General features: G+C 37.1%; 1 protein-coding gene across 4 annotated transcripts; it reads right to left on the reverse strand.

Moving 5' to 3' along the window:
- Positions 1-713: 713 nt before the first annotated feature.
- Positions 714-25,947, reverse strand: clasrp (CLK4-associating serine/arginine rich protein). Of its 4 annotated transcripts, XM_059331519.1 has the most exons (22): positions 25,848-25,947; positions 23,660-23,799; positions 20,185-20,282; positions 19,212-19,313; positions 18,418-18,497; positions 18,158-18,242; positions 17,903-18,039; positions 16,395-16,491; positions 15,598-15,676; positions 15,440-15,513; positions 14,671-14,712; positions 14,349-14,573; positions 13,608-13,922; positions 12,438-12,620; positions 11,396-11,435; positions 10,677-10,742; positions 7,957-8,017; positions 6,402-6,460; positions 6,275-6,321; positions 6,107-6,192; positions 5,291-5,315; positions 714-1,378 (listed from the first exon to the last, which is right to left on the reverse strand). In XM_059331519.1, exons 2-22 carry the CDS (start codon positions 23,756-23,758, stop codon positions 1,336-1,338), a joined length of 2,043 nt encoding a protein of 680 aa, XP_059187502.1. In that variant the 5' UTR covers positions 23,759-23,799; positions 25,848-25,947; the 3' UTR covers positions 714-1,335. The 4 variants fall into 4 exon arrangements, 3 of the variants coding, with proteins under 3 accessions (XP_059187502.1, XP_059187503.1, XP_059187501.1); XM_059331518.1 differs by lacking the exon at positions 714-1,378 and having other exon boundaries at positions 4,267-5,315; XM_059331520.1 differs by lacking the exons at positions 714-1,378; positions 25,848-25,947 and having other exon boundaries at positions 4,266-5,315.
- Between the last annotated feature and the right edge of the window lie 1,489 nt (positions 25,948-27,436).

The following is a 27,436-nucleotide window of genomic DNA, read 5'->3' on the forward strand; positions in this document are numbered from 1 at the left end:
ACACTGAATAATCAGATTGTTCTTGCAGGGCTGGAAGATATGGTGATGTCATATCCTGATATAGGTCATTTCGAAATATATATTTTCTGTTGATTCAATAAATAAATATTCATGTGAAATAACTGCATGATAAAGTCTATTTTTGTATATTCCTGTGTGGATTTAACACTTGAAAGGTAGATAAATAACAGCTTCAAGCTAAAATCCAGAGAAAAATATGAATAAAATACACATTACTCCGATCTTCACGTATTCCCCAAACTATTAATATTTTACCTTATGTAGACGATGTGACTGTGTATTAAGGTATATCAATATACAACTTTATCAAGATACAATCCCATTAAAAGACAAATTATGATACTAAATTATCATCCAGCCCTGTTGTTGGCTGTCTTGAAACAATTAAGTTTCAAGAGAGCTTTCTACAGAGGTGACATTTAAAACGCAAAGTTTCACCTTTAAAAATGTGTCACCTGTTAATCCTCAAACTAAGTTTATATGGGATTTCTATATAACCTAAATTTAAAGATTTTAAGCACTTTTTACTCAAAATCCAAGCACTTTCCAAACCTTGAAAACAAAAAAATTCAAGTGTTTAAGGATTTCCAGCAGTGAAACTAAAGAACTAAACCTGAATAACCAGTATTTCTTTGTGTACAACCTGTCAAAGCAACAAGAACTATAGAAGGGGAAAAAGGAAAGTAAACAAATAATTTCAAAGTCAGTTTTATTTGTTGTTTTGTATTTAACATTCCACAATACTGAGAACAAAAAAGTTATTTGCTGCTGTTAACCGGTTGGAAGAGGACAGAGTATAAAAAGAGAAGGTCGATAAACTGAATTCATACGTGAACTTTTCTTCATTAAGGAAGTTTTAAATGGATGTGTATAAATATCATGTACATCACCTCATGAAAGTTGATTAAAATGGTCTTTAGTGTGAGCGTTGCATTAGAGAAAAGACACGAGGACGACTTGAGGTAAAAGGTGAGATATTGCTTCGTATTATATTGTACTTTGAAATACAAACGAGAGGAACTGTTCAGGAGGAAAAAAAAGCATGCAGAAGAAAAAACTCATTCATAAACCTGCAGTCTCTTTACAAGATGAGGAAGAAAAGAAAACGGGCAGATTAAACTCAGCTGTGATTAGTGAAACTAAAGGTGTCGCAGTCAAAATGTGATGTTCTGTAGACACGTACCAGAGGACAGTGTTCAGGCAATGATTAGTGCCAAAGTCTCCATATTTCCATGAACTAGGCTGTTTGCTGGACAGTTTGAGTGCCAATGACAAGATTCTGTACTGAAGGTTTGCTCTGACGTGTTCTGCAGCTCAGTATCTGTAGTAAGGACTCCGTGACCGAGACCGCGACCTCCTGGAAAAGAAATTAAATAAAGTTCATTAGTATGAAGGTGTGAGAAACAAAATCTAACAAAGAAAATGTCTTATTGAGGCCTGAAACGCCTGTAAAACCTCTGGGCGATATTAAAATCAGCCCCTAAAACCTGAAGTTTTTCTGGAAATTCAACAGAAGTTTCAACTCTTCTACTAAATAATAGATTTTTCAGCCTCTGTAGCAGATTTCATCTGCTCTGTAGCAGATGAAATTCAAAAAGTATTGGAGAGCTTATGCAAATACTACAAAACAATGTATCCGCTTTCCAGGCTTCAATGGGTTAAAATGGGATCCGTTTATTTTTGTAACTAAGAGAAGGGTGGCGTTCACTGGCTTTTAACTCAACATGAGCCTTTGCTCTGCTTTATTTTTTGTTTTTATTTGTTCTTTTTGGATTTTTAAAATTAAGAATTAATTTTAAAATTGAGATTCATTTTAAAACCCACTTTTTTTTTTTACTGTTTTGCACGAGACTCGCTTTGTTTTTATTGTTTTTATTGTTGGTCTGTCCTGCCATGTACAGCACTTTGTATCAGCTAACGCTGTCTTAAAGGGCTCTATAAATAAAGTTGATTTGATTTGATAAACACTAGAGCCCGGCAGATATTACCGGCTGATATTGGCCTATTATTTATATATATTATATTATCAGAGGCATATTGTTTTGGTGTATAAGCTGTCAGATATGTGCCGTTATGAAAACCTTTTTCACACGTATAATGCAGAAAATGTAGCTTGGCATGATTTAGAAATGGTGCCAGCTATTAAACGGTCAGCTACTGACTGACACTTAACAGTAATTATGTTTAGCTATTTTAGCACTTTGAGTTGCATTTATATGTATGAAAAGTGCTATATAAATAAAGTTTGATTGATTGATTGACTTTATTCCTGTTTATTCATACATTTTTTCAGTTATCACTTATATAATTGGCTGACAACTAAATACTTATATATAATATATATAATAATAGGAATGTTAAATATTAGAGTGGTAAAAAATCGGTGCACAATCCATATTAAAAAAAAAAAAAAAAAAAGTCTATTTTCAATACATCTCAAAAAATGATAGTAACGGCCTCCATATCGGTTATCGATGAATTTCCTCCCTGTAAAGTCAGTAAATCAATCAGGCTCTAATAAAGAAACAATGATGTAAACAAGCCTGAAGCAGCATCAGTAACTTCATCAGTCCTAATCCATGAACGTAGGTATTTTTGGAGGAGTTTCCTCCTTCATCCTCCAAAAAAAATAAAAAAATAAAATAAATTCCCTGCATACAAGCATCGTTTTAATAAAAAGGACTGTCCTAATTAAAGCCGAAACATATTGAAGTGTGTCAGAGCATGCCAAACAAACAGGCAGTGATATCCTGGCAGCAGCTCCGTGTGGTGGGAGTGTTGGCTTCGCCTCCGTTTCTTCATTATAGAGGAAGAGTGACAGCAAGGTCAGATCCACAGAACACCAAGACGTTACAAGCCAAAAACTTCCTGTCTGCACATCAACACTGAATATAGAGCTCCTGACACCTGCACCCTGGAAGGAGCTCTACAGAATCTGTTGTCAGTGACCTAAAACACAGTTTGCATGTATATAAAAGGCCAAACTACGACGACAAAGCTCTAAAAATGATCTGCGTTTCATGGTTGGACCAGCGAAAGGCTGGAGATGTCCAAGTCATCTTAAAACCTATTTTTATTCCTTGGCTTTTAACCAGCATGAGACTCTGCTCTTGTTTTTAGTGTTTTATGGTTTCCTTTTATTTATTGTCTTTTAAAAAGCAATGAATCTATTTATTTTTGTGTTTTTTTCCTGTTTTATTTATTTTATTGTCTCTTGTTCTGTTTGTTATGTACAGCACTTTGTTGCGGCTGTGGTTGTTTTAAAGTGCTTTACAAATAAAGTTGAGTTGAGTTTCTCCGTGTATTAGAGATCAGTTGGGGATTAGGACCTTACACGACTGCTTTTCATATTCTAGTGGTTCGGCAGCTTTTTTTTTTTTGTGAATAAGAGATTGTTTCTTTAATGATACTTAAGCTTAACACAGATTTACTGGTTAGTAACAATGGATGACTTCCGGCTTGAATTAAACCAAACTTTAACCCACAATTTTATTTGAGACTCGAGCCCTCTTGATAAATTCACAAACAATATATTAATATCAATATTAGCGTATCACAGATTGTTTCATATTGGTAATATGTCGTCATTTGAAGCGCAGGAAGGGCAAAGACATGTTCCAGGTCTTATAGACCTTATAGTCTAGACGGATTTCAGAATCAAGGCCTTCTATAAGAAGTGAGGAGCATTTATGGGTACAAGTCAGGAACCGGCCTACCTTACATACCTCAAGAGTCCAAAAAAAATGGTTCCCAAGCGACATTTTGAGTTTTTGACCTTCTAATTTGTATCAAATGGCCACCAAATTGCCCATCTTGCACAGTCATTGGACCATTTCCTCTTAGTTTTTTTGTAAGTAAGCAATCAAAGATGAGGAAATTAAGTTTCTGGATTTATAGTCTAGGGTCAGAGCAAGATATAGTGGAGGCTCAGTGCCTTTATGTATGTATGTGTATATATATATATATATATATATATATATATATATATATATATATATATATATATATATATATATATATATATATATATATATATATATATATATATATATATGCAAAATACCAACTGGAACATTTAAAAGTGATATTGATTGAATATTTATGTCAGCCTTAAAAAATGACAAAAATAATGCTTAATTTCACCTTAAAAGTTGGCATTTTGCATATATATATATTTAGCTTGGGAACCATTTTTTTTGGATTCAGCACGCTTGAAATAAGTAAAGTAGGCCAGTTCCCGACCCATACCCATTGTACCCATAAATGCTCCTCACTTTCAATTTTTGGACAATTCCGTCTAGACTACTATGTTAGTTTCCACATTACATCATTTACACACAAGTGTAAAATTAATAAAGTTCATATTGTGTTTTTTAAAAAAAGTAAAAATGAAGGAACTCTTTCCAAAATATTTGATTATGTTATTTGTTTAAATGAGATAAACAAATATAGATTCAAAAATAATTGTATCTAAGTGTAACTAAAAAAAGCAAAAAACAAATCTATGTATAAAAGTACTATGACATAATATTGTGGTGTTTGTTTTTTAGCTGGAAGGGAATTATACTGTGTCAACATGATTGTTTAATAACATTTTGTAATAAAACATAAAAAAAAAAAAATCAGTATATCTTTATAAAGCAAGTTCAGAAGTTATTTTTGGTCAAGAAATAACAAGTTATGTGTTATATATGTTAATAATGGTAATAATGAGTTTATAAACTACATTACTATGTGTTATACATACATATATATAAATATTGTTGTTATATAACTGAATATAGTAAATTAACATAGGGAGAAGGGATTTAATAAGCTTTGGCTTCTTCCCACTCCTTTTGAATACAAATAAGTGTTGAGTCTTGTTGTTGTATCATTTGTGTTGTTGTCTTGTATTTATTGTTGTTCGTTTTTGTGTTCAAATAAATTCTCAATCAATCAATCAAAAAAATAATAATAATTTGAAAAAATATATCAACTAATACATTCATTGAAGTAGTTTTTGTCTGAGAGAAAACCAAAATGCAGTGAAAAGTTTCAGGTGTTTTCTTTGACTTTATGTTTAAACACGTTTTCTGTTAGTGCGACTTCTCTTTAACACTTGACCACTGATTTGGTCGTCGAGTGAAGAAAAGAAGCGTGATTGTTGAGTGTAAACACGGCGAGCTGTGATGAGCCTTGAGACAGTGTTTGTGCATTAATGTGAAAGACTCCCATAATTCATTCTGCTTCATCGGAGCTGTGCAGATTCTTGTGGCTTCTCACATACCTTCTGTGTGAGTTGTGTTCTCGGCCTGAAGGGACAGAGGACACAGAGACACCATCAGAACAGAACAATAGCATGCCAGAACCTCTTAAAGCCTATAAAGCTGTCAGAGCACAAGCTGACGCCAGAAAAATCATTCACAGGCTTCGCTCATTAAATATTTTGGTTACTTCTGTTGGAGTATGCAAGCAAACACACAATAAACACAGCAGTAAACCTAATTATTATTATATTAGATCCATATGGCGATCCGTGATCAGAAACATAAAGTCTAATGTGGAGAGGTATTTGTTCATCATGTTTTTTGGACTTGCCCCTCCATTCAGTTCTTCTGGAGGGACGTGGCAAAAATTATTTCAAAAGTTTTATGTTTTAATATGAATATATTATTTACAAGTCTTTATCTTGGGAATATGCCAGATGGGCTGAGCAAAGCTGATATGCACCTACTGAAGGTCTTGCTGGCTGCAAGTAAAAAGGCCATCACAAAATGTTGGCTCCAGAAAAATGCCCCCACTATAGATTCCTTCGTTAATATTGTCAATCAATTACATGTATTAGAGCAAATTACTTACTCAGTCTGACTTCAAAAAGATTTAGGGGAAAAACAAAGCCTATTTGGCTAATGAGTGAGACTGTTTGCATGTACTGGGTTTTATACTACTGTCTTCTGGATTTTACTGATCACCCCGGACCTTGAATATGGGTAATTGTTCAGTGTTTTGTATTTGTCTTTTGTTTTACTTTCCTGTACTGAAAAATGAAAACGATCTATAAATAAAGAGTTAAAAAAGAAAAAAAAGAAACATAAAGTCTCACCATATTTGGAGGGAGAAGGCGAGTGGCTCTGTCGTCCGTACTGTCTCTCCCATTCGTCTCTCTCTTTCTCTCGTCTCTCGCGCTCCCTAAACGTAACGTACAGCCTCTGGGTCAGACGGTTGCAACACAGAAATACCAAACAGTCCACTTACACGCACAGATTCTTACTTCATACGTATCTTGCGTGCCATGGCTCGCAGCTCTCCCTCGCGCTCCTGCAAAACAAACAGACATCGTTAAAGGGAGGCGCAGGATAACAGAGAGTCTGTTTCTGAGGAAACACACAAGCACACACCTGTCGTTTGTGTTCCTGCTGCTGGATCTTCACCTGAGCCGCTTTTTTATCCGCCTTGGCTGCACGACGGGAAAAACCACAAAAGAACCAAAGCCTTTTAAATTTGCATAATGTGACAAAAGGTACAACAGATGCTTCAAAATGTTTAACGGCAGGGCTTTTCCTGGCTGAGAATCAGTCTTTAAGGGGGCGACTTACACCATTATCAGTCTGTGGACAGTAAAAGATGAGTCTGTTACCATATTCGACAGAAATCTATGCATTTTTCTGTTATTTCTGACCATTTAACCCATTGAGGCCTGAAAGATCGCTGGGCGGTTTTAAAATAAGCCTCTAATTTTCTGGAAAAATTCTGGAAAAAATGTGTCAACATTGTGTGTCAACTCTTCTACTAAATAATAGATTTTTCAGCCTCTGTAGGAGATAGAAATGAAATTAGAAAAAAGGTATTTGAGAGCTTATACAAATACTACAAAACGACTTATCCGCTTTCCAGGCTTCAATGGGTTAAAAAAACAATTACTCAATTATGCTCGAGTAAATTAAACCCCAAATTACAAAACTGGTCAAAAAACGAAATAACAGTTGACATAACTATGTTCGTATCTAGCTAGACTTTATAATACATAATAAACTAAAATGGTGCATGCCACCATCTAATGTTCCACTAAGCCACATAGAAATGCCAGAGAAATGGTCAGCTAATGTCGCTAAACAGTCAAAACTTAAGGAGGTTAGGAGGAGGAGGAGACACGGCTTCAAATGACGTCATATTTTTCGAGTACAACACATGTGCAGTTTAAGTGGAGCCCGGGATGTTGGCCGATGCAGACGGCGCTAGAAATAAAAGGAAGTTGTGCTCTCAGCCTGACTGTATGATTGAGTGTCACCTGCTGAGCCTTTTGGCAGCTACATGCCAGAGTTTACTGCGTATGTTTTGAGGATGATGACGTCATTTGACCGTGTGCCTTTAGCTCTACCCTCCTCTAAATTCAGGCTCTGCTTGTTCAATAGTTGTTTAATAAATTGCTATCAAACAATCAAGCTCTGGAATAACCTGCCCTGGCACATTCGATCTGCAGGATCTTTTGAAGTTTTTAAATCCTCCTTAAAAAACACACTTTTTCTCCCTGGCTTTTAATCAAGTTTAAGTGGACATCTTGCAATAACAAAATTTTATTTAAATTTTATATTTATTTTATTATATTTTTAATTTATTTTATTCTATTGTTGCACTGTGTTTATGTATTTTAGTTTTTTAGTTTTTACCATATTTCCTGCAACCGTGATATCTGTACAGCACTTTGGTCAACCCCGGCTGTTTTAAATGTGCTCTATAAATAAAGTTTGACTTGACTTGACATTTAGAGAGGATTTTAATTGCAATTTAATTCTTTCGGAAATCATTTCAGTGCAGATGATTTTCTGTTGGAGCTGATAAAACCTCTTTAGGGTGTTTTTTAGAGGGACAACAATAAAAAAAACTCTGCGCAGGATAAAAACCTTGAGTCATGCACAAAACACAAAGACAAACACTCTGCTCAGCTGTACTCACACTGCTTGTTGAGCGCCTTCTGCATTCGTAGCTTCAACCGCTCCTGTGGGGTCATCTTGGGCTGCAGGTGACACGATTGTGTTAGTACATCCTTTCACAACCTGACAAAAGTGTGTGTGTGTGTGTGTGTGTGTGTGTGTGTGTGTTTAAGAGAGATCAAAGGCACCGTGCTGTCATATCATTTTGAAACTAACACCATTATGTACAGTAACTGGTGGAGATAAAAAGGCTGCAGATAAATTAATTAAGGTGATGTTTGTTGAGTCAACAAGCACACTTGAACAGGCTGATTGTGTGTGTGTGTGTGTGTGTGTGTGGGCAGCTGTAGGATAGTTTAGAAGCAGGACAGGATGCAGTCACAGTCACAACTTTTACATTATTTTTACATATCCTAACACTGTCAGAGAGAGTTAAAGAGGAGGAGGAGGAGGAGGGCAGCAGCAGAAGAAGAGGGAGGGTCAGAAACTGAAACAAGGACAAGTTCAGGTCCGGTTACTTCAGAAAGTTCAGAAAGAGCCAGTGGCGTTTTGTTACGGACACACCCATCACAGGGCCGTTTAAACCTGGCCAGGCAAGAAAAACTGCAGGTCACAACACTGCAGAGAAGAAGATTATAACTTCCACTCTGTCTGCTTCGACTGTTGGAGTATTTTCTAATCTTGCAGTGAAAAGAGAAGCAGTATCAGGACAGCAAACGGTCCAGAATTTAAAAATAAAACTAATAAAAATAGTTTGACAATTTGGGAAACATGCATTCTGTTTCTTGTCCAGAGTTAAAAAGAAAGTTTAATACCACTCGTGTCTGTACACAAAACATGAAGCTACCACAAAGAATTAAAACAGAAACAGCTAATCGGTCTAAAGGGAAGAAAATTCACCTACTCGCACCTCAAAACACACCCATTCACACGTCGCAACGTTTGTGTTAAATCTAAAAGTAGTCAGGCACACACACTCCCATTAAAAGGTGATTCTTTTTTACACTGTGTTGTTTTTTTGAAGGATTAAACTAATTAGATAAAACGTGTTAATTAAGACACTTTCACACATGCAGTCTTAAAACACTTCCTGCATTAGCTCTAATGTGAATGTGAGGAGGGATCGATATTCAGGGAAATCTGAAACACCCATTTCCCACATCATGATCCTGTAATATTAAATGAAAGCAGAAATGTAGCAAGAACAATCACTGATGTAGGAGCCTAAATGCAGTTTTTCGTTGTTAACAGAATAATTGAAGTTCATAAGTAATAATAATAATAATATTTACAATATGTACATGTTTTGATGTTTACAATATATGTGGATAGATATATTTTTGTTTTGTCAAGACTGCACCTTTAATATGTCACTCTCGCAAGTGTTTGGTAATGGGAATTTGGTAGGTAATGTGATTTGTGGTCAGTCAGGACATGCGGGGAGTGGAGCCGAATAGTTTTTTGACCTCTCTCTCCACTACTTTTGTAAATTCGTGTATAGGAGTAAACATTCAAGTATACCGGCTGGTCTCTGTGGATTTATTGGATGTGGACACGGGTAAGAGTGGTACGAGCGTCAAACTGAGGCTTCACCTACCACTGATACGCATTAGAATCTCTGACTTGATTACAGTTCAACAATTACGCAAATGCTTGTCTTGAAAACTTAAATACATTAGAAGAACATGCATGTTCCTGAATATATCTTCTGCCCCTTTAACTACATCTTCCCTTTGAGTTTGATGGCAGTTAGCATCCATAAGCATTATGTTACCACAGTTTGTTGGATTCTCCCTTCCCCATCTATCCCAACATGGCCCTGGCATGTGTGAAAAGGCTCAAGATGGAAATGTTCCCCAATGTAGAGCATGTGTAAATAGTTAAAATCACTAGAAGTGTTTGAAAGTTTATCCCGGAACTACACTACCGGTCAAAAGTTTTACAACACCCCAATTTTTCCAGTTTTTTATTGAAATTCAAGCAGTTCACGTCAAATGAACAGCTTGAAAGGGTACAAAGGTAAGTGGTGAACTGCCAGAGGTAAATAAAAAAAGGTAAGCTTAACCAAAACTGAAAAATAATGTACATTTCAGAATTATACAAGTACGGTAGGCCTTTTTCAGGGAACAAGAAATGGGTTAACAACTTAACTCTATGGAGTCTTGGGCTATTTTGTCCATTTTTGAATTGTTTTCATGTCTTTGTAAGTCATTGTGTCTTTTTTAAGTCATTTTGTGTCTTTTTTTGTCATTTTGTGTCTTTTTTTAGCCATTTTGTGTCTTTTTTAGTCATTTTGTGTCTTTTTTTGGTCATTTTGTGTCTTTTAAGTCATTTTGTATCTTTTGTCATTTTGTGTCTTTTTTTAGTCATTTTGTGTCTTTTTTAGTCATTTTGTCTTTTTTGTCATTTTGTGTCTTTTTTTGGTCATTTTGTGTCTTTTTTTTAGTCCTTTAGTTCAACATAAAATGTGATTTTTAATCTTTTTTTTACTTTCAAAACACTATCATGCTCAATAAAGAATTTCAAATGTTGCAAATGTGCATTAATTTCAGAGTACACTGAGACATTAAAATGCATCGTTTTCAATTAAATTTTGGAAAAGTTGGTGTGTTCTAAAACTTTTGACCAGTAGTGTATATGGAATAGAGGCGTTAGTGAGCGTGAGAGCTGCTGGCAGGTTGATTTTGTTCCCTTTGAACAATAACAAAACTCCAGTGTTTGCACTAAGCTAAGCCAACTTACCGTTCCCAGCAGCTTCATACTCGGAGTGGAGACATGAGAGTTGTGTCGATCTTCTGGTCCAACTCTCTGCAAGACAGGAAATAAGTGTATTCCCAAACTGTCCAGGTATTGCTACATAAAACACTTCATTTAAGAGAAAGATGCTCAAAAACAGCTGTCCAGTACACACCCATCTTTACATCAGAGATTAATCAAACATCTGTCACTATGAAATAATCAAGTTGTTACAAGACATCATCAGCAAGAGAGGTCATCTTACTCTTTGGGAGATTGTTGTGTGAAACACTGCTGCGACTACAAACAGATATAAAGACGCTGCACTCTCTCATCCACATGTATAAGTTGTATACATGCATGCACAACTCACACTAAAAGCACATTTAAGACAGTTATGACTTCACAGGGTGCTGAAATGTTCACTCCATACAGAGATGGCAGCATTAATTCAGTCTGTCATTTTTCAGTGTTGGCAAGTTCACACTCTTCTCAGCAAAAACACTTGAGGAGGTGAAGAATACTGTAATGGCTACTGCAAAATGGATGCCAGGCTTTGACTGCGGTGCATGTCCACTTTGTAGGGGGAAAAAAAAAACATTTTATTTTCTGTGGGCAACAATGGCTTCTACATCCCAGTCTGGTGGACAACCACGTCAGCCTGTCAGGGATGAGGGAGGCGTAGGCTTTAGCAAGAAACCCAGCTAGATCAAATTCTTACTGACTTTGGCAGCTCCCGTCTCTTTACCACCCGGAGTATCAGGCCTGGAGACGCACAGAGAACACACAGCTGGGTTACAAAGACATCTTTATGCATTATTTGCATTTGATAATGCATACATAAATACACTACCGGTCAAAAGTTTTAGAACACCCCAATTTTTCCAGTTTTTTATTGAAATTCAAGCAGTTCAAGTCAAATGAACAGCTTGAAAGGGTACAAAGGTAAGTGGTGAACTGCCAGAGGTAAATAAAAAAAGGTAAGCTTAACCAAAACTGGAAAATAATGTACATTTCAGAATTATACAAGTAGGCCTTTTTCTGGGAACAAGAAGTGAATTAACAACTTAACTCTATGGAGTCTTGGGCTATTTTGTCAATTTTTTAATTCTTTTCATGTCTTTGTAAGTCATTTTGTGTCTTTTTTTAGTCATTTTGTGTCTTTTTTTTTGTCATTTTGTGTCTTTTTTTAGTCATTTTGTGTCTTTAGGTGTCTTTTTTGTCATTTTGTGTCTTTTTTTTGTCATTTTGTGTCTTTTTTTTAGTCATTTTGTGTCTTTTTTTTGTCATTTTGTGTCTTTAGGTGTCTTTTTTGTCATTTTGTGTCTTTTTTTGGTCATTTTGTGTCTTTTTTTTTAGTCCTTTAGTCCAACATAAAATGTGATTTTGAATCTTTTTTTTACTTTCAAAACACTATCATGCTCAATAAAGAATTTTAAATGTTGCAAATGTGCATTCATTTCAGAGTACACTGAGACATTAAACTGCATCATTTTCAATTAAATTCTGGAAAAGTTGGTGTGTTCTAAAACTTTTGACCGGTAGTGTCATTCTTTAAATACTTGACTCTATTCAAAACATAAACCTGCAGTGTAGGACCTTTATCTCCCCCCTCTGGCAGTGACAGTAATTACACTGTTGATGATCCTTATATTAGGACACATGACTGCAGTTGAGTTTGACACGACTCCCTCACTGCCTACACGTTAAAAAAACTAAAAACTGTAATCCTCCCCCTGAAGACCTGAGAGCTTTTAAGTTTCTTACTTTCTTAGCTTGTCACAGATGGTCTTGGTTGAGGGCTGGGCTCCTCTGTGTGGGGAGGGGCTGTGGTTGGGCCGGCTGGGGGACTGAGGTGGACTGGGGCTGCCGCTGTCTCCCCGCCGGTGGCTCCCGCTGCTCCGACCCCCTCGCCTCGAACTGCCCCCCTGCCGCGAGCTGGAACGGGACCTAACAGACATTGGGAAGAGGCCAAGTTGTAAATCTACAACGTCTCTACCTTTAAAAACCTCCTGAAGACCTTCAGGCCCCGTTTACACCAGGACGCTTGCGGGTAAAAACGACAAAATATTTTATACCTTTCGTTTAGAAAGTGAAGGTGGGGGTTTAAAAACGCAAAAATCTGAAACCACCCTCCAAAGTGTAAAAGTGTAATCCTCTCCTCCGTAGCGTGTCGTCTACACTGACAAGACACAAAACTCTGATCTGATCTGCTCACGTCACGTATGTGTTAACGTCACATACATGCTCCAGGACAGGAAATAAAGAAACGTGGGATTATTTCCATGGTGGGACCTTCAAGCTGCTCTGGCAGCTCTAATAAACTTACAGGAGTCTTTCCACCAAATGTCCAGGATATGTACAGATAGTATTAGTGAACAGAGAAGGATCTGGAATTACCTCCATCACATTCTGGATGCAGCGATTGGTGGGAGGAGCCAGACGGCTGTGAACGAGACCTGGGAGATCTAGTGATGGAGGAGAACTTTGTGGAAGGAGTAGCTGATGAAAATGTGTGGTGTGAAAACTTCTGCATGCCCAAAGATGCTCTTATGGCTTTAAGTGATGCCGCCTGGCTGCATACAATCCAATTTCACTCACTTTTGCGTCACCGTATGCAGCAGATTTCCTCCTGAAAACGCTCGTCTAAACGAGGAATAAAAAGTGAAGACGCGACGCCACTTTTGCGTCTTCTGTTCAGACCGTCATCATGTAAACGTAGCCTCAGAGAGCATCTTCTCTCCTAGCACCACACCATAATCCTACTCCTCAAAGAATTGTCACTAGCACTTATTGATGCACTAATAGCTCTTATTGCACTAGACCTTCATTGTTTTTAGTCTTCCTGTAAGTCGCTTTGGATAAAAGCATCTGCTAAATGACTAAATGACTAAATGTCTAAATGTAAAGCTGTTGGGAGATGCTGAGGAGTCTCACCGTGTCCGTCTGCGTGCCGTGTATCGTCTCCTGTCCCGGTCTCTGTCTCGGTCCCTCTCCCGCTCTCGGTCTCTGTCGTTGGACCGTGATCGTGTCCGCTCACGTCTCCTCCAGGACGCGGCCCCTCCGGTCCCTCGACCCCGGGAGTGAGATCTGGAACGTCGTCTCGACCGTGACCGGGTCCAGGACCGCCGCCCGTCTCTTCCCCCGCGTCCACGTCGGGCGCGGCGTGAACGGGAAGAAGAGCGAGAGGAGGAGCGAGATGATGAGCGGGAGGAGGAGGAAGGGGAGCGACTGGAAGAGGACCTTCGTCTCCTGGACAAACAGAAACATGCTGTTTCAGTAACAACACCGGCCCAGCACCTAGCCTAGCTTCAAATACTGGGTTTCTTGCTTTTTAAGAAATATTTATGTCACATGCTCATTTTTGTAGACAGGTATAAATAAGCATTTATTTCATATTAAAATTTGAGCCCTGGACATGCAAAATTATTAACTAAATGTGTGTAAACATTTCAAAATATCCAACCTCACATTTTCTCAAAGCACATGCAGATTTGTGATACAATTGCACCCTTTGCCCTTAAATTTTACTAGATTAAAAACTGTTTTCCACCTCACCTACCACAAAAATCAGTATTTCATCATCAGTATTCTTTCTGCGGTCATTTCAACAGACAACAATTTGACTGCAAGAGGAAAATAACTAATGAAAAGCCAGGGAGATGGAAAGTTACCGACCGGGAGCCCCTGCTATGACCTGCAGGGTGCTGCAAGTTGGAGGGAGCGTGTCCAGAGTGAGGAGCGGCTGTTTGTGTTGCTGCTGCTGCAGCTGCTGCTGCTGCGGCTGCGGCGGCTGCTGCTGCTTCATCATCGCTGCCTCCGAAGCTGGTGATGAAGGTGATCTTCTCTGGACCGGGAGAACGAGAGCGTGACCGTGACTCAGAGCTAGACTCCGATTCTGGGCTGAAGGAGAGATCATAAAAATAAAGTATAGAAATAAAAATATATACAGACAGACTCATTAAATCAGGAAATTAACAAAAAAAAATAGTCAACTCACCGTTTATAGGGATCGTATGTTGGGCTGTCTCTCCTTGCATAGCTGAAATACACGAGGAAGAGGCTCTAAGTCAGGGGTGTCAAACTCAAATACACAGGGGGCCAAAATTTAAAACTTGGACAAAGTCGCGGGCCAACATTGATATTTATTGAAAAAATTGACCTAAACAAGTTCAAACGAAATGGAACAAGCAAAGCTTGATATAACTTAATATTGCAAACATGCAAAATCGAATATCAAATAAAAACAAACAAACAAACATCAATGGCATTCATTTCTTAAATAAAATTTAAATAAAAATCGAATGTCCCTTTGTTTTATATGCGGCCTTCTTTAAATTTAAATTTAACAGTAATCTTTTTCCACAGGCTAAAAATAAATGTGAGAATAAAATAACAATAATAAACCAAATGACTAATAATAATATCCTTCAATGAATGCGCAGCCATTCAAGCCTTGGACTAGCAAGAAAAAGTGCATAAAGACAACTTTAATTGTTGCTCAGTTTGCTCCACACTGATCTACTGTGTTCAAGCCAAAACACCAGCAGAGCATTCTGGGATTTGTAGTATTATTTATTTGCGCTGTATAATACCGGCGGGCCAGCTCTGGTTGTCATTTGGTATTTCCTCGCGGACCAAATATAATTATACTGCGGGCCAAATTTGGCCCACGGGCCAGAGTTTGACACCTCTGCTCTAAGTTAAACATATTTTGATGCACGTGTGAACTGTTAATGAGGAAAAAACACTTTAAAAGAACATCTTACCTTGGTGGGCTGATCTGTCGACCTTTTAGTCTCTTCTCTCTGAACTCTCTCCGTTGTCTGCGAGAACGACGACCCTGAAAAGATCAAATGTGTCAATTAAAAAGTCTCATATACCAATCAAACATGAAACTCATATTCCTCAGTGGACATTATCTTACAGAGTACATGGCCTTCTCCGCCTCCAGAGCCTTGGCGTGTTTGATGGCCTCCACTTCCTCCTTGTCTTTCCTCAACATCCTGGTGAACAAGTATGAAAACATTTTAACAACAACAAACTATCATTGTGTCAACAGTGTAAATGTTTAGTTGTTTGAGATATATATATATTCATTTAACTGCAAGAAAAAAAGTTTAGCACCATTCACTTGATCTGAAATATTCCTTCATTCCTATGAACATGGAAAGTTAAATTTATTAGCCACCTCTGCAAGACAGTCAACTACTTGCCAGAACTCATAAAAGAATTCACAGAATATCAAACTGCTCTTAATGCAAGTTTTATTTTGTGTTATTCTATATATTGAGGTATTTTCTATTTTATAGCATAAGACATGTTTTTCAGTTTTATAGCCTGTTGTAAAACAAAATAACTGTTAAATAATTGAAAAGACACTTTGTCTTATGCATTTGTCCCCTCGTACCAAACTCCTATCCGAGGTATAAAGCAAACCGTGACTTCAGTGAAACATTAGAGCCCTAGTTATAATCCATAAAAAAGACAAAGTAATGCCAGCTTTATGAGCTGTTTTTGTAGGTGATATTTGCTTATTTAAAATTCTACTTTTTAAACAAATTCCCTCACCACTAAATTTCTTTGTTTGTAAACTGAGAACTTATAAAAGCAGGATAATCTCAACCGCAGCACATGACAGAGCTAGTTGTTGTGTTCCTCTAAACCGGTTTTTCTACTCCACATTTGACCTTTGAATCGATGACATAATCACCACCACATTACCTAACAAAGTCGCCTTCAGCCATTCCGTATGGGGTCGCCATTTTGTTGAGGTCCAACACCTGTTCCTGGTTCAGCTCGTCCACATCCACCTCCACATCTACACACACACACACACACACACACACACACGAAGATAAAGCATCTTAACACAGCAACATGTCACCAACGTTATTATAGTTAACGAAAACTAACAAAATAACGAAAACTAGAATTGAAAAAACATTTTCGTTAACTGAAATAAAAATAAAAACTAGAGTTTTTAAAAAAAGATAACTAACTGAAACTGTATTGCGTGGTTACAAAACTAACTAAAACTAACTAAAATTATAGTGGAAATGTCCTTAGTTTTCGTTTTTGTCAACTTTGTTCATTCACAATTCAGTGTTTCTATTTGAACATGCAACACATGGTGAATATGTATTAATTAATTAATTAATTAGTTAATAACCTTATTGGGGCTGAGATGGATAAACCAAAGGAAATAAAGGCAAAATTTATTATGACCACTTTGAATCTCACACCCAACACATAGCCCATTACAAAAAAACTAAAATTAACACTAAAACAAAAAAAAACTAAACTAAAACTAAGCATTTTCAGAAAATAAAAACTAAACTAAAACTAGAAAACTCACTCTTAAAACTAACTAAATTTGAAAACAAAAATTCACAACGAAATTAAAACTATTATAACCTTGCATGTCACAGCAATGTTTACCCTGAGACAGTTCCCAGCAGGTAAGTAGGTGTAAAATAAAGAAGAAAATATTGTTTCCCCAAGCTTTATTGAACAATAATTTCTACACGAGCTAAAAAAATCTAAACACTGAAAGTGTAACTGTCTCTCGCTATAATTCAAATTTTAAGTTATTGGCTGTCCATTTTTTGTTTGTTATATGAAGTGCATTGAAGCGGAACTAATGTTTGCTAATAAGTTCCCACACGGCATCTAAATAATAGAACACCGCAGCGCTAAAAGAGATTAGATCAAAAGGGAGCAACAGGTGCATGCTAACACATATACATTTCAAGAATCAAAAAGAAGAAACAGAAAATTGAAGATGATCGAAGATTAAGCCCCTTTAATTACAAGCAGCCTACGAGGTATGTTTTGTATTTCCTTTTCTAGCTTTCTGCTGTGATTTAGACCTCCTCGCTTAAACGAATGAATGAACTATAATGCAATCCGCGCCCTAATTACTATGTGAATGAAATGATGTGTTTTGTTATGCCGTTTTGTATGCATCCTGTTTTTAATACATATATATATATAAGTAACATTTACAGTATTTTGTGATGTTTTGTGTCGCTTGGAGATTGCATTGTGATGACAGCCATTTTATCAATTATTGTTTATTTATTTCTCCTTTCTTTACTTAGTTCTCACGGGTTGGATAAGAATAAAGTACCCAGTATTCAATTAAGAACTCATGACTCTTGCCGTAATTGAGGGAGCTACAGAAAGTATAAAAGTTTTAAATCTCCTGAGAGCCAAAACTATTTCCTCACCAATATCTGGGATGCCCTCATCCTCTTCTGATTCACTGTTCTCTGAGTCGTCTTCATCTTTCTCTGACTCGGGGTCAGGCTCCGTCACCGTGCTGTCTTCATAGGTGTAACCAATAGTAGCCTTCTTTTCAGCCAGTCTGCACCACAGAAGAAGAATTTAGAAACACATACACCACAAAGAAACTCTTTATAAGCATGCATTTAAATTAACAGTGGTCATGAAACAACCATGTTAATAACATCACAATTACATACTTTTTCTTCTCGTCCTCATTTGGTTTCTGCAGGCCACCGTAGAGCTCATCCACATAGATCTGGTATAAACACTGCTCCTCAGAGACTGGAGGAGGACAGCAGGGAGTTTAGGAGCACAACACAAGTGCAAAATATACCCACTGAGGGCAGGTTAACAGTCTATTACAGGCACATTAACAACACTGGACTGACAGCGCTGCAACATGAAACTAAATGTTAATAATAAGTATTAGTCCAATGATGAAGTTTGTGATACTCACTGCTAGCAAAGTCGTTCTGCACAAGGCCTCTGTAGCGCTCGTAATTGCACTTCCTCTCCTCCATCTCCTGCTCTGGTGTTCTGTGGGAGAAAAGAGTAGAAGGTTGTTTTATATTTGAACACTTTTTTCTGAGCATTTTGGCTTCTAATCAAGCCTGAAACATTGAACTCTATCAGTGTACAAGAAAATAATCTCATTAAAGACTTGTTAAATTACTTAGTGAGAGTTATTTTACTACATACAGTAACAAGTTTCACGTTTTTTTATTGTCACATGTACAACAATTACAGGAAAGCAGTGGCTGGCAATGAAATCGAGATATCCGACTGTCCCAATAATGCTCATACAATACGTGCAACCTGATTCCAAAATAAGTTGTGACGTAAATAAAACATAAATAAAACAGAATGCAATAACTTCCAACAAATCTACATGCTGTTTTTTATCACCAGTGGAAATGCACCAGTACAAACTAGTAATACTAATCAAATCCAATCCCCTTTATTTATATAGCACAATTTTAGCAAACACAAAGTTTCCAAAGTGCTGCACAAACAATAAATACATAACACAATACAAAGAGATGTAGTAAACAATAGAACAGTAAGATGCAATAAGATAAAATAAATTAAAAATGGGATAAAAATAAATAAAATAAAATGTAAAACGTACTGCCCGCACAAAATAAAATATGCATGAATACAATAAAAAGTAAGAAGCTATAAATTAAACATATAAAAATATTAACAGTCGTCATATTCTGGGGTTAAATGTGATGTTAAGCAAATACTTACGATGTGCTGAGCAGTGGAGGTGTGTAGGTGGGGATGTAGTCCAGGTGAGCTCTTACATCAAACCTGTCAATCATGTTGTTGGCATCTCCCTGCCATGGCATCCTTTGGACCAAACAAGAGATAAGAGGAAGAATCAGATCAGCAAGACCTCACTAGCACCAAGTACCTGGGAACTGTCTGAGGGTCTGTTTACACCAGGACGGTCTGAACAGAAGACGCAAAAGTGGCGTCTTCACTTTTTATTCCTCGTTTAGACGAGCGTTTTCAGGAGGAAATCTGCTGCATACGGTGACGCAAAAGTGTGTGAAATTGGATTGTATGCAGCCAGGCGGCATCACTTAAAGCCATAAGAGCATCTTTGGGCATGCAGAAGTTTTCACGCCACACATTTTCATCAGCTACTCCTTCCACAAAGTTCTCCTCCATCACTAGATCTCCCAGGTCTCGTTCACAGCCGCCTGGCTCCTCCCACCAATCGCTGCATCCAGAATGTGATGGAGGTAATTCCAGATCCTTCTCTGTTCACTAATACTATCTGTACATATCCTGGACATTTGGTGGAAAGACTCCTGTAAGTTTATTAGAGCTGCCAGAGCAGCTTGAAGGTCCCACCATGGAAATAATCCCACGTTTCTTTATTTCCTGTCCTGGAGCATGTATGTGACGTAAACACATACGTGACGTGAGCAGATCAGATCAGAGTTTTGTGTCTTGTCAGTGTAGACGACACGCTACGGAGGAGAGGATTTAACTTTTCCACTTTGGAAGGTGATTTCAGATTTTTGCGTTTTTAAGCCCCAAAAACGCCGTCACCGTCTAAACGAAAGGCACTTCCAATAAAATATTTTGTCGTTTTTACCCGCAATCGTCCTCGTGTAAACGGGGCCTCAGGGTAAGCATTGCTGTAACATGTTGCTCTGTGTGTGTGTGTGTGTGTGTGTGTGTGTGTGTGTGTGTGTGTGTCCGTCCTCACATGTTGATGGGGCTCTCTGCAGCCAGCGCCACAGCAGGATCCAGATGGATCTTGTAGGCTCGGCCATGAACTTGGAGAAACTGAGCCGGATCTTTTTTCTGTCAGAACAAAATGAGAAGCAATTAAAGGTCAATAAAATGTCATCTTATATTTATCTAAATAAAATAACCAAATAAAAAAGTACAAGATATTATACTGTACAGCACCTTTAACTCGCTAATTTAATCTTCAAACCGGAAGAACCATTTGGGCTTGTGTATGTGGTGCTTTACAGTGTCTTGTGAAGTGAGGCCAAGCTTAGCTCACAAATCTTTTCTTTATTGTTTAAAATGCTGATGAGAGAGAGTAAACTGTATTCATCTGTCATCTCGGGGCTAAATATGGCTCCAAGGAGACAGCTACAACAAAAACCAACTGGCAGAAATAGAAAGTGAACAGGAGGTGAAGAAGCCTCAGCCAACTTAAAGCTCAAACCGGCACCTCAACAGACAGAAGAGCTGAGATGGGATCAGGAAAGATGAGATCTGGAGCAAACAATTATAGCATCAGCTTTTAATAAGGTGCAGACACAAAAAATATGACTTCATCAGTGTAAGAAGAGGTAGTGTGGTCCTTTTAAATGAAGACACCCAGCTTATTGCTGTCACTCTTTATTGCTTACGTTTTGCCAGTGCCAAATAGAAATCTGGGTTTCAGTCATCTATTTTTTATTGTCCAGAGAAAGTCCAGTATTTTTAAATCTCTCCGGACATAATGTCCAGTGAAAATAATTCCTTCAGCTTCACCTCTGCAAGCTTAAGGAGGTAAAGTGATATGAGCCAGCAATAGGTTATGGTTCTTTAAGTTTTAGTTTTTTATTCCCTTTTATTTATCCAAGAAAGGATCTTTAGTGATTGGTGATTTCAGGTTGGCAACCGTGTGTCATGTTGTTATGAGCCAGACAGGCAGCTGCCACAATTTCATTATGAATCGAAAATATTTGTACATTTCTCAAACTTCCCAGCTAGGAAAGGCCAGGACCGAGGTGAGAGTCTCTGAGCTTTACTACTTGCCTGAAACGGGGCGGGGATTTTGTATGGTGTGTTGTCATTGCCTCATATTTGTTTAGGACATTTATTTTTACAATAGCATCATTATGCATGCAAGTCTGTTGACAGGACTAATTTAATTTGGAATATAAGCAAAACTAGTCTACTTTTTAATACCAAATATTACAAGTCTACAATACTTGATTGTGTCATTCTTTATATGTGTCTATCAATTGTTTTGAAGTTCAGTAAGCAGCCAATATTTGACCTGGATTTAACCAGACTGTCAGGTATACTGAAATCCTGTGGAAGCAGAAACTCCGATGGTAATACGTAAATGTGTATCACAATCGTCTGCTTTCAATAACCCAGAATTTCAGGGCAGAAGCTAATCTGTGATTTACATTCACAACATACTGACGTCCCATTGCATACTCAGGATTCTTAGTTTGAATAGTAGCAGTATTGTGTTCTGCAGTCCTCAGTTATAGAGCTTGTTCAGGTTGCTCAACATACACCAAAGCACAGGCACATTTCAGTGTGTAGTTAATGTGCGTGCTGCTGCAGTCTATAAAAAAAATGTATATTGAATTTCTCCTCCATGCGTGGGTGCTCAAATTCGATTGCAGCAGTGGAGTTACAGTACTGGAGATACAAACCATTTTGGTCTAACATGAAAATAAAAATGTGTCAAGTGCATCAAAACATTTTCAGAGTGTTATGAAACTGAACATTTCATAACACCAGACAACTTTATCTCTAATTAGGTCACTGATCACCACATAACTGTCTGCTCTGAGCACATCCACCGCCTCTCTTTATCTCTGCTGCTAGACCAAATAGTGTGTGTGTGTGCGTGTGTGTGTCTCTCACTCACTCACTCACTCACTCACACACTCACACACTCACACACTCACACACTCACTCACTCACACACTCACTCACTCACTCACTCACTCACTCACTCACTCACTCACACACACACACACACACACACACACACACACACACACACACACACACACACACACACACACACACACACACACACACACACACACACACACACACACACACACACACACACACACACACACACACACACACACACAATGTGGATTGCACTCAACCCAAGTGGCCTTTGGTCACGTAATTCCAGTGGCCTTATCTGACTTAAAAAACATTTATCTTAAACTTATTTCCTGTTTGCAATAATTTGTTAAGAAATTACCAATATATATGGAAACTACAATAGGGTATCCCTTAGCTTTGAATCGTTCCTTTAGTTTCGTGGCTTTCGACTGAAAATCATCATCACCACACTACTGTAACTGTGATCTGATCTCTCCAGAGAAAGCTAATAGCCCTTTGAACCCAAACAATGAGATCTGCTCAGACTGCCACAGGGCTCCACTGTAGCAGAAATAAATAATAATTGTCAAAAGTATCGATACTCAAAAAAGTATCGATACTAAAACGTTGTATCCGGATATGATATTCATTTTCAAAAGTATTGATACCCCCCCGCCCGACACACACACACATACATACACACACACACACACACACACACACACACACACACACACACACACACACACACACAGCAGCAGGCCCCTCCCCCTCACCTGACCTGACCTGACCTGCACATGCAGTACTTCAAACTTGTTTAAACATCTTAAGGACCGACACCCTTTACAGTGAATTTCGACAGGTTAGTGTCTTTCGTTTCAAACGTACCTATTACTGATGTTATTGTGGTCGGTGGCACGCATTAATGTTGCCGTGTTATTATTAGCCATTAGCCGCAGCTAGCAATTAAAGGGCTGACGTCATGTTAATGATTATAAGCAACGTAAATAAATAAATAAATAAAGCAGCACGTAGTATGCCCATATTACCTTAATTGACACAGTGTCAGTATACATAAGCATACAGTTAATAAGTTTACATAAATGTTGGTGACTGAAAAGTGTTATTTTCTCTCTTGAAGTCCCAGAATGAAGCAGAGAAAAGTCGACAGGTAACCAAACAGCAACACACCCAGCGACTCTACCTCTCTTTTTATCAAGCTTTCCTAATATTGTGCACAGCATACAACCTCAAAATATTGTTCTAATTGTTATTGTTTATTGTATTTATTTATTTTTTGCACTACCTCAAACCTGAAGCTTGTTATCATAGTTGCAACTGTTTTTTATTAAAAGTATTTAACCTGTGGTTCTGTTAATTTTTAACATGTTGCATTTTTCTTGTTAATAAAAATATTTCTGTTAAATTTTGGGGTCTTTGTTTTTATCCTTGTGGTATCGAAAATGGTGTTGAGTATCAAATATTTTCCTGAGTATCGATATCGAGTTGAACATTTTAGTATCGTGATAACCCTAAGTAGAAAAAACATTCAAGTATTTTTGCATGTGTTGCTCATATAGACAGATGTCTCTTACGATCTTCTCGTAGTACTCCCGCCGTCGCTCTCCTCGGCGTTTGTAATCTACCATCATGCCACGAAGCTTGCGCTCGTGTTTGCGGGCCTCTTGCCACATGACGGCTCCGCTGGGGGTGGGGGCGCGGCGGGGCACGGCTGCTGTAGAGGCAAAGATGGAAGAAAGTGGGAGAGAAGATAAAATTAGTCAGAGCAAAAGACTATTTCTTCCTAAAATAAATATTCGACTGGAACAAGCTGCATCCTCTGAGAGTTTACTGTACATAACTTTTGGCTCCCACGCTATTCCTTTGGTATAAATACTTTAAATATAACTACTGTTTACGGCAGATATTTCCTACCAAAAAAACAACAACTATAAACCACAAGTCAAACATCTGAAAGCCAAATGCTGATGCTCAGTAACTGTTTTATCAAAAACACAAATCAATAGATACAACAAATCAACAGAGTGAAGGCAGTTCAGGTGAGAGTCAGGTGTGTTGCTGGTTGATTGGAACAAAAACCTGCAGCCATACCTGCCCTTTCACAGATCAGTTTGAACTTATGTTAATGTTATATTATGATAATGTCATATACTTATTTTGGGTCAATAATGAGAATTTAATGAGAATCAATGCATTCAAACAAAAAAAACACAACTGAGCTAGATTTCTTGTATTTTTTTAATCTTTATATCTCAAAAATCAAAGTTAGATATTTGCTTCTTGTTAATATATAACTAACTTTAATAAGAGATGTGATTTCCCCTTTTGTCACAGTGTACATGTATTTATTGACATCCAAGGAGTCCCATAAATGATTATTACTCATAAAATTACTGGTATGCGTTACTCATCTCTCAGCCACAACTAAACGATTTTATGTATTAATTATTACCTATTGATAATATTGGTGTTTGTGGTCACACAATTGTGGCAAATATTGTTGTGTTGCAGAAGAAAGTGACAGTGAAGGCAACAAACAAAATAAAAGTTTATACCTTTTACACATTACTGTTAATGCTTTTTTTGTGATCAATTTTGTATTGTTTTTTCCATTTAGTTTAAAACAAACAAGCAGGTGTGGCAAGCATCAATTGGGCAATAATAGCAACAGCAACAAAGAAGATAAAATGGTAGAGTAGCAAAACAAACAAAAAATTAATTAATTCATTAAATAACAATGGCAATACTACCAACCAAACATATCAACAATATTGAGTGTTGAAAAATAAGAAAAAGGAAAAATAAATTTATTTTGCCAATGTTTTTTTAAACATTTGTGCCTGCATAATAAATACTGCAGCGACTGTAAAATATCACAGTCAAGTCAACAAACAAAATAAAAGTTTAAACCTTTTACACATTACTGTTAATGCTTTTTTTTTGTGATCAATTTTTTATTGTTTTTTTCCATTTAGTTTAAAACAAACAAGCAGGTGTGGCAAGCATCTATTGGGTAATAATAGCAACAGCAACAAAGAAGATAAAATGGTAGAGTAGCAAAACAAACAAAAAATTAATTAATTCATTAAATAACAATGGCAATACTACCAACCAAACATAACAATATTGAGTTTTGAAAAATAAGAAAAAGGAAAAATAAATTTATTTTGCCAATGTTTTTTTTAAAAATGTGTGACTGCATAATAAATACTGCAGCGACTGTAAAATATCATAGTATTGGGAGCCTTCAGGTTAAACTCTCTATTTAGTCACATGCATTATTTGTGTGTTTTGCAGCGAAACCGCCTTGAGCTAACCTGCTAACTATGTAATATCGTTGTGAAGCTAATAACACCACAGCGCTGCTTACGTACCATAAACATAATTTGCTTATGCTATCAACGCACACTTGATATCGATAATTTACAGGCTTTTAAGACGTAAAATTGAAATGTTTGCAAAGTTATCGAGGAGTTTGTTAACATGTACATTGCGCAAGCAGCCCGGGCCTGCTGCTAGCTAGTTAGCACCACAGCTAGCCTAGCCTAGCCTAGCCTAGCTAACAGCAGCCCGGGCCTGCTGTTAGCTAGTTAGCACCACAGCTAGCCTAGCCTAGCCTAGCCTAGCCTAGCCTAGCTTAGCTAACGTTAGTCTGCAAAGACGTCAGGAACAACCCGTCTATTTAACACCTCTTTAACAGCAAAATAAACTGACAGGCAGCACCGCGACACATTCAACACCGTTTTAAGCTTCACTGTGTACCTGTTTTACGGACCACCAACACACACTGGGGTTATTTTCGGTTAGCTGAAGGCGAAGTCCGCCGAGTGTCACACGCCTCCTTCTCCGCCTGTTAGTTACTGTAGTCGGGGTGTGCAGTACCGAGCTCCGCCTGGGGGAGGCGCTGCAGCTTCTTATACCCACTATACTACACTGAAGACAGCATGTATACTCTGTGGTCATAATATGACCACAGAGTTATATACATATTATATATATATATATTATATTATATTATATAAAATATTAAAAAATTAAAATGTTGAGACCATTATATTACCTGTATGTAGTTCATGTATCAAATATAAATGTACATTTAAATTTCATTTTTATGTTTATTTTTATTGCATTTGTATGTCTACATTTTATTTATTTTCAGTCTTTGCCATTCTTAATTTGATGAAGATCTGTGTTTTCTTATTTATTTATTCGTATTTTCAATTCAGTTGTTGTTGGTAAAGTTCCAAAGTTTCTAAAAATGAAAATGTTCTGAGACCATTACCTTGCTTGTAGTTCATGTATCAAATATTAGTGTACAGCATAATACATATAACATAGTGTAGCTATATCAGAATGAATACATGGAATGGATGTGGTTCGGGGGGGGCGCAAAATATCAATATCGCCTAGGGGAGCCAATGGGCTAGAACCGGCCCTGGGTCATATTATAATATAGGCTGTATAAAATATTTATTATATCGTCACCAGAGGTGGAAGAAGTATTCAGATCCTTTACTGCAGTAAAAGTACTAATACCACACTGTGAAACTACTCCACTACAAGTAAAAGTCCTGCATTCAAAACTTACTGAAGTAAAAGTACAAAAGTATCAGCATCAAAATGTACTTAAAGTATCAAAAGTAAAAGTACTCGTTATGCAGAATGGACCCACTTAGATTGTTTCATATATTTTAAATATATAATTAGATTATTATTATTGATGCATTTATGTAAGCAGTATTGTAATGTAGTCTAGTATGGCTATTCCTTGATGACTTAATATACTGTTTTGTGGTTAAATTTATAAAAGTTTGTAATCAAAACTTACTGAAGTAAAAGTACAAAAATATCAGCATCAAAATGTACTTAAAGTATCAAAAGTAAAAGTACTCGTTATGCAGAATGGACCCACTCAGACTGTTTTATATATTCTAAATATATTATAGGATTATTATTATTGATGCATTTATGTAAGCAGTGTTTTATTTTCCTCAAGGTAGGGCTCATTTTAACTACTTAATATACTGTTATGAGGTTTAATTTAAAAAAAATGTCTAATCACTTTAAATGGATCATGTTTTTTATGTTAAATCTCGACCTGTAAAGTAACTAAAGCTGTCAGCTAAATGTAGTGGAGTAAAAAGTACAATATTTGCCTCTAAATGTAGTGAAGTAATAGTATAAAGGTACATAAAATGGAAATACTCAAGTAAAGTACAAGTACCTCAAAATTGTACTTAAGTATAGAACTTGAGTAAATGTACTTAGTTACATTCCACCACTGATCGTCACCCTGTTAAAATAATGGCCTAACTCATTTTTTCAAGTTTTGTAGGAAACACAAAAAACTT

This window comes from Centropristis striata, chromosome 4 (genome assembly GCF_030273125.1).
Source record: "Centropristis striata isolate RG_2023a ecotype Rhode Island chromosome 4, C.striata_1.0, whole genome shotgun sequence".
Classification (NCBI taxonomy): Eukaryota; Metazoa; Chordata; class Actinopteri; order Perciformes; family Serranidae; genus Centropristis; species Centropristis striata.

Bases quoted from the DNA above. Each gene is read 5' to 3' on its own strand.
- clasrp (XM_059331520.1), bottom strand. From the start codon at position 23,758: ATGTGGCAAGAGGCCCGCAAACACGAGCGCAAGCTTCGTGGCATGATG. The intron at 13,923-14,348 runs GTCGGTAACTTT...CTGTTTGTCCAG, and splicing joins GGTCATAGCAGGGGCTCCCG to GAGACGAAGGTCCTCTTCCA. The intron at 10,743-11,395 runs GTCAGTAAGAAT...CCTGTCTTGCAG, and splicing joins AAGAGACGGGAGCTGCCAAA to AGAGTTGGACCAGAAGATCG.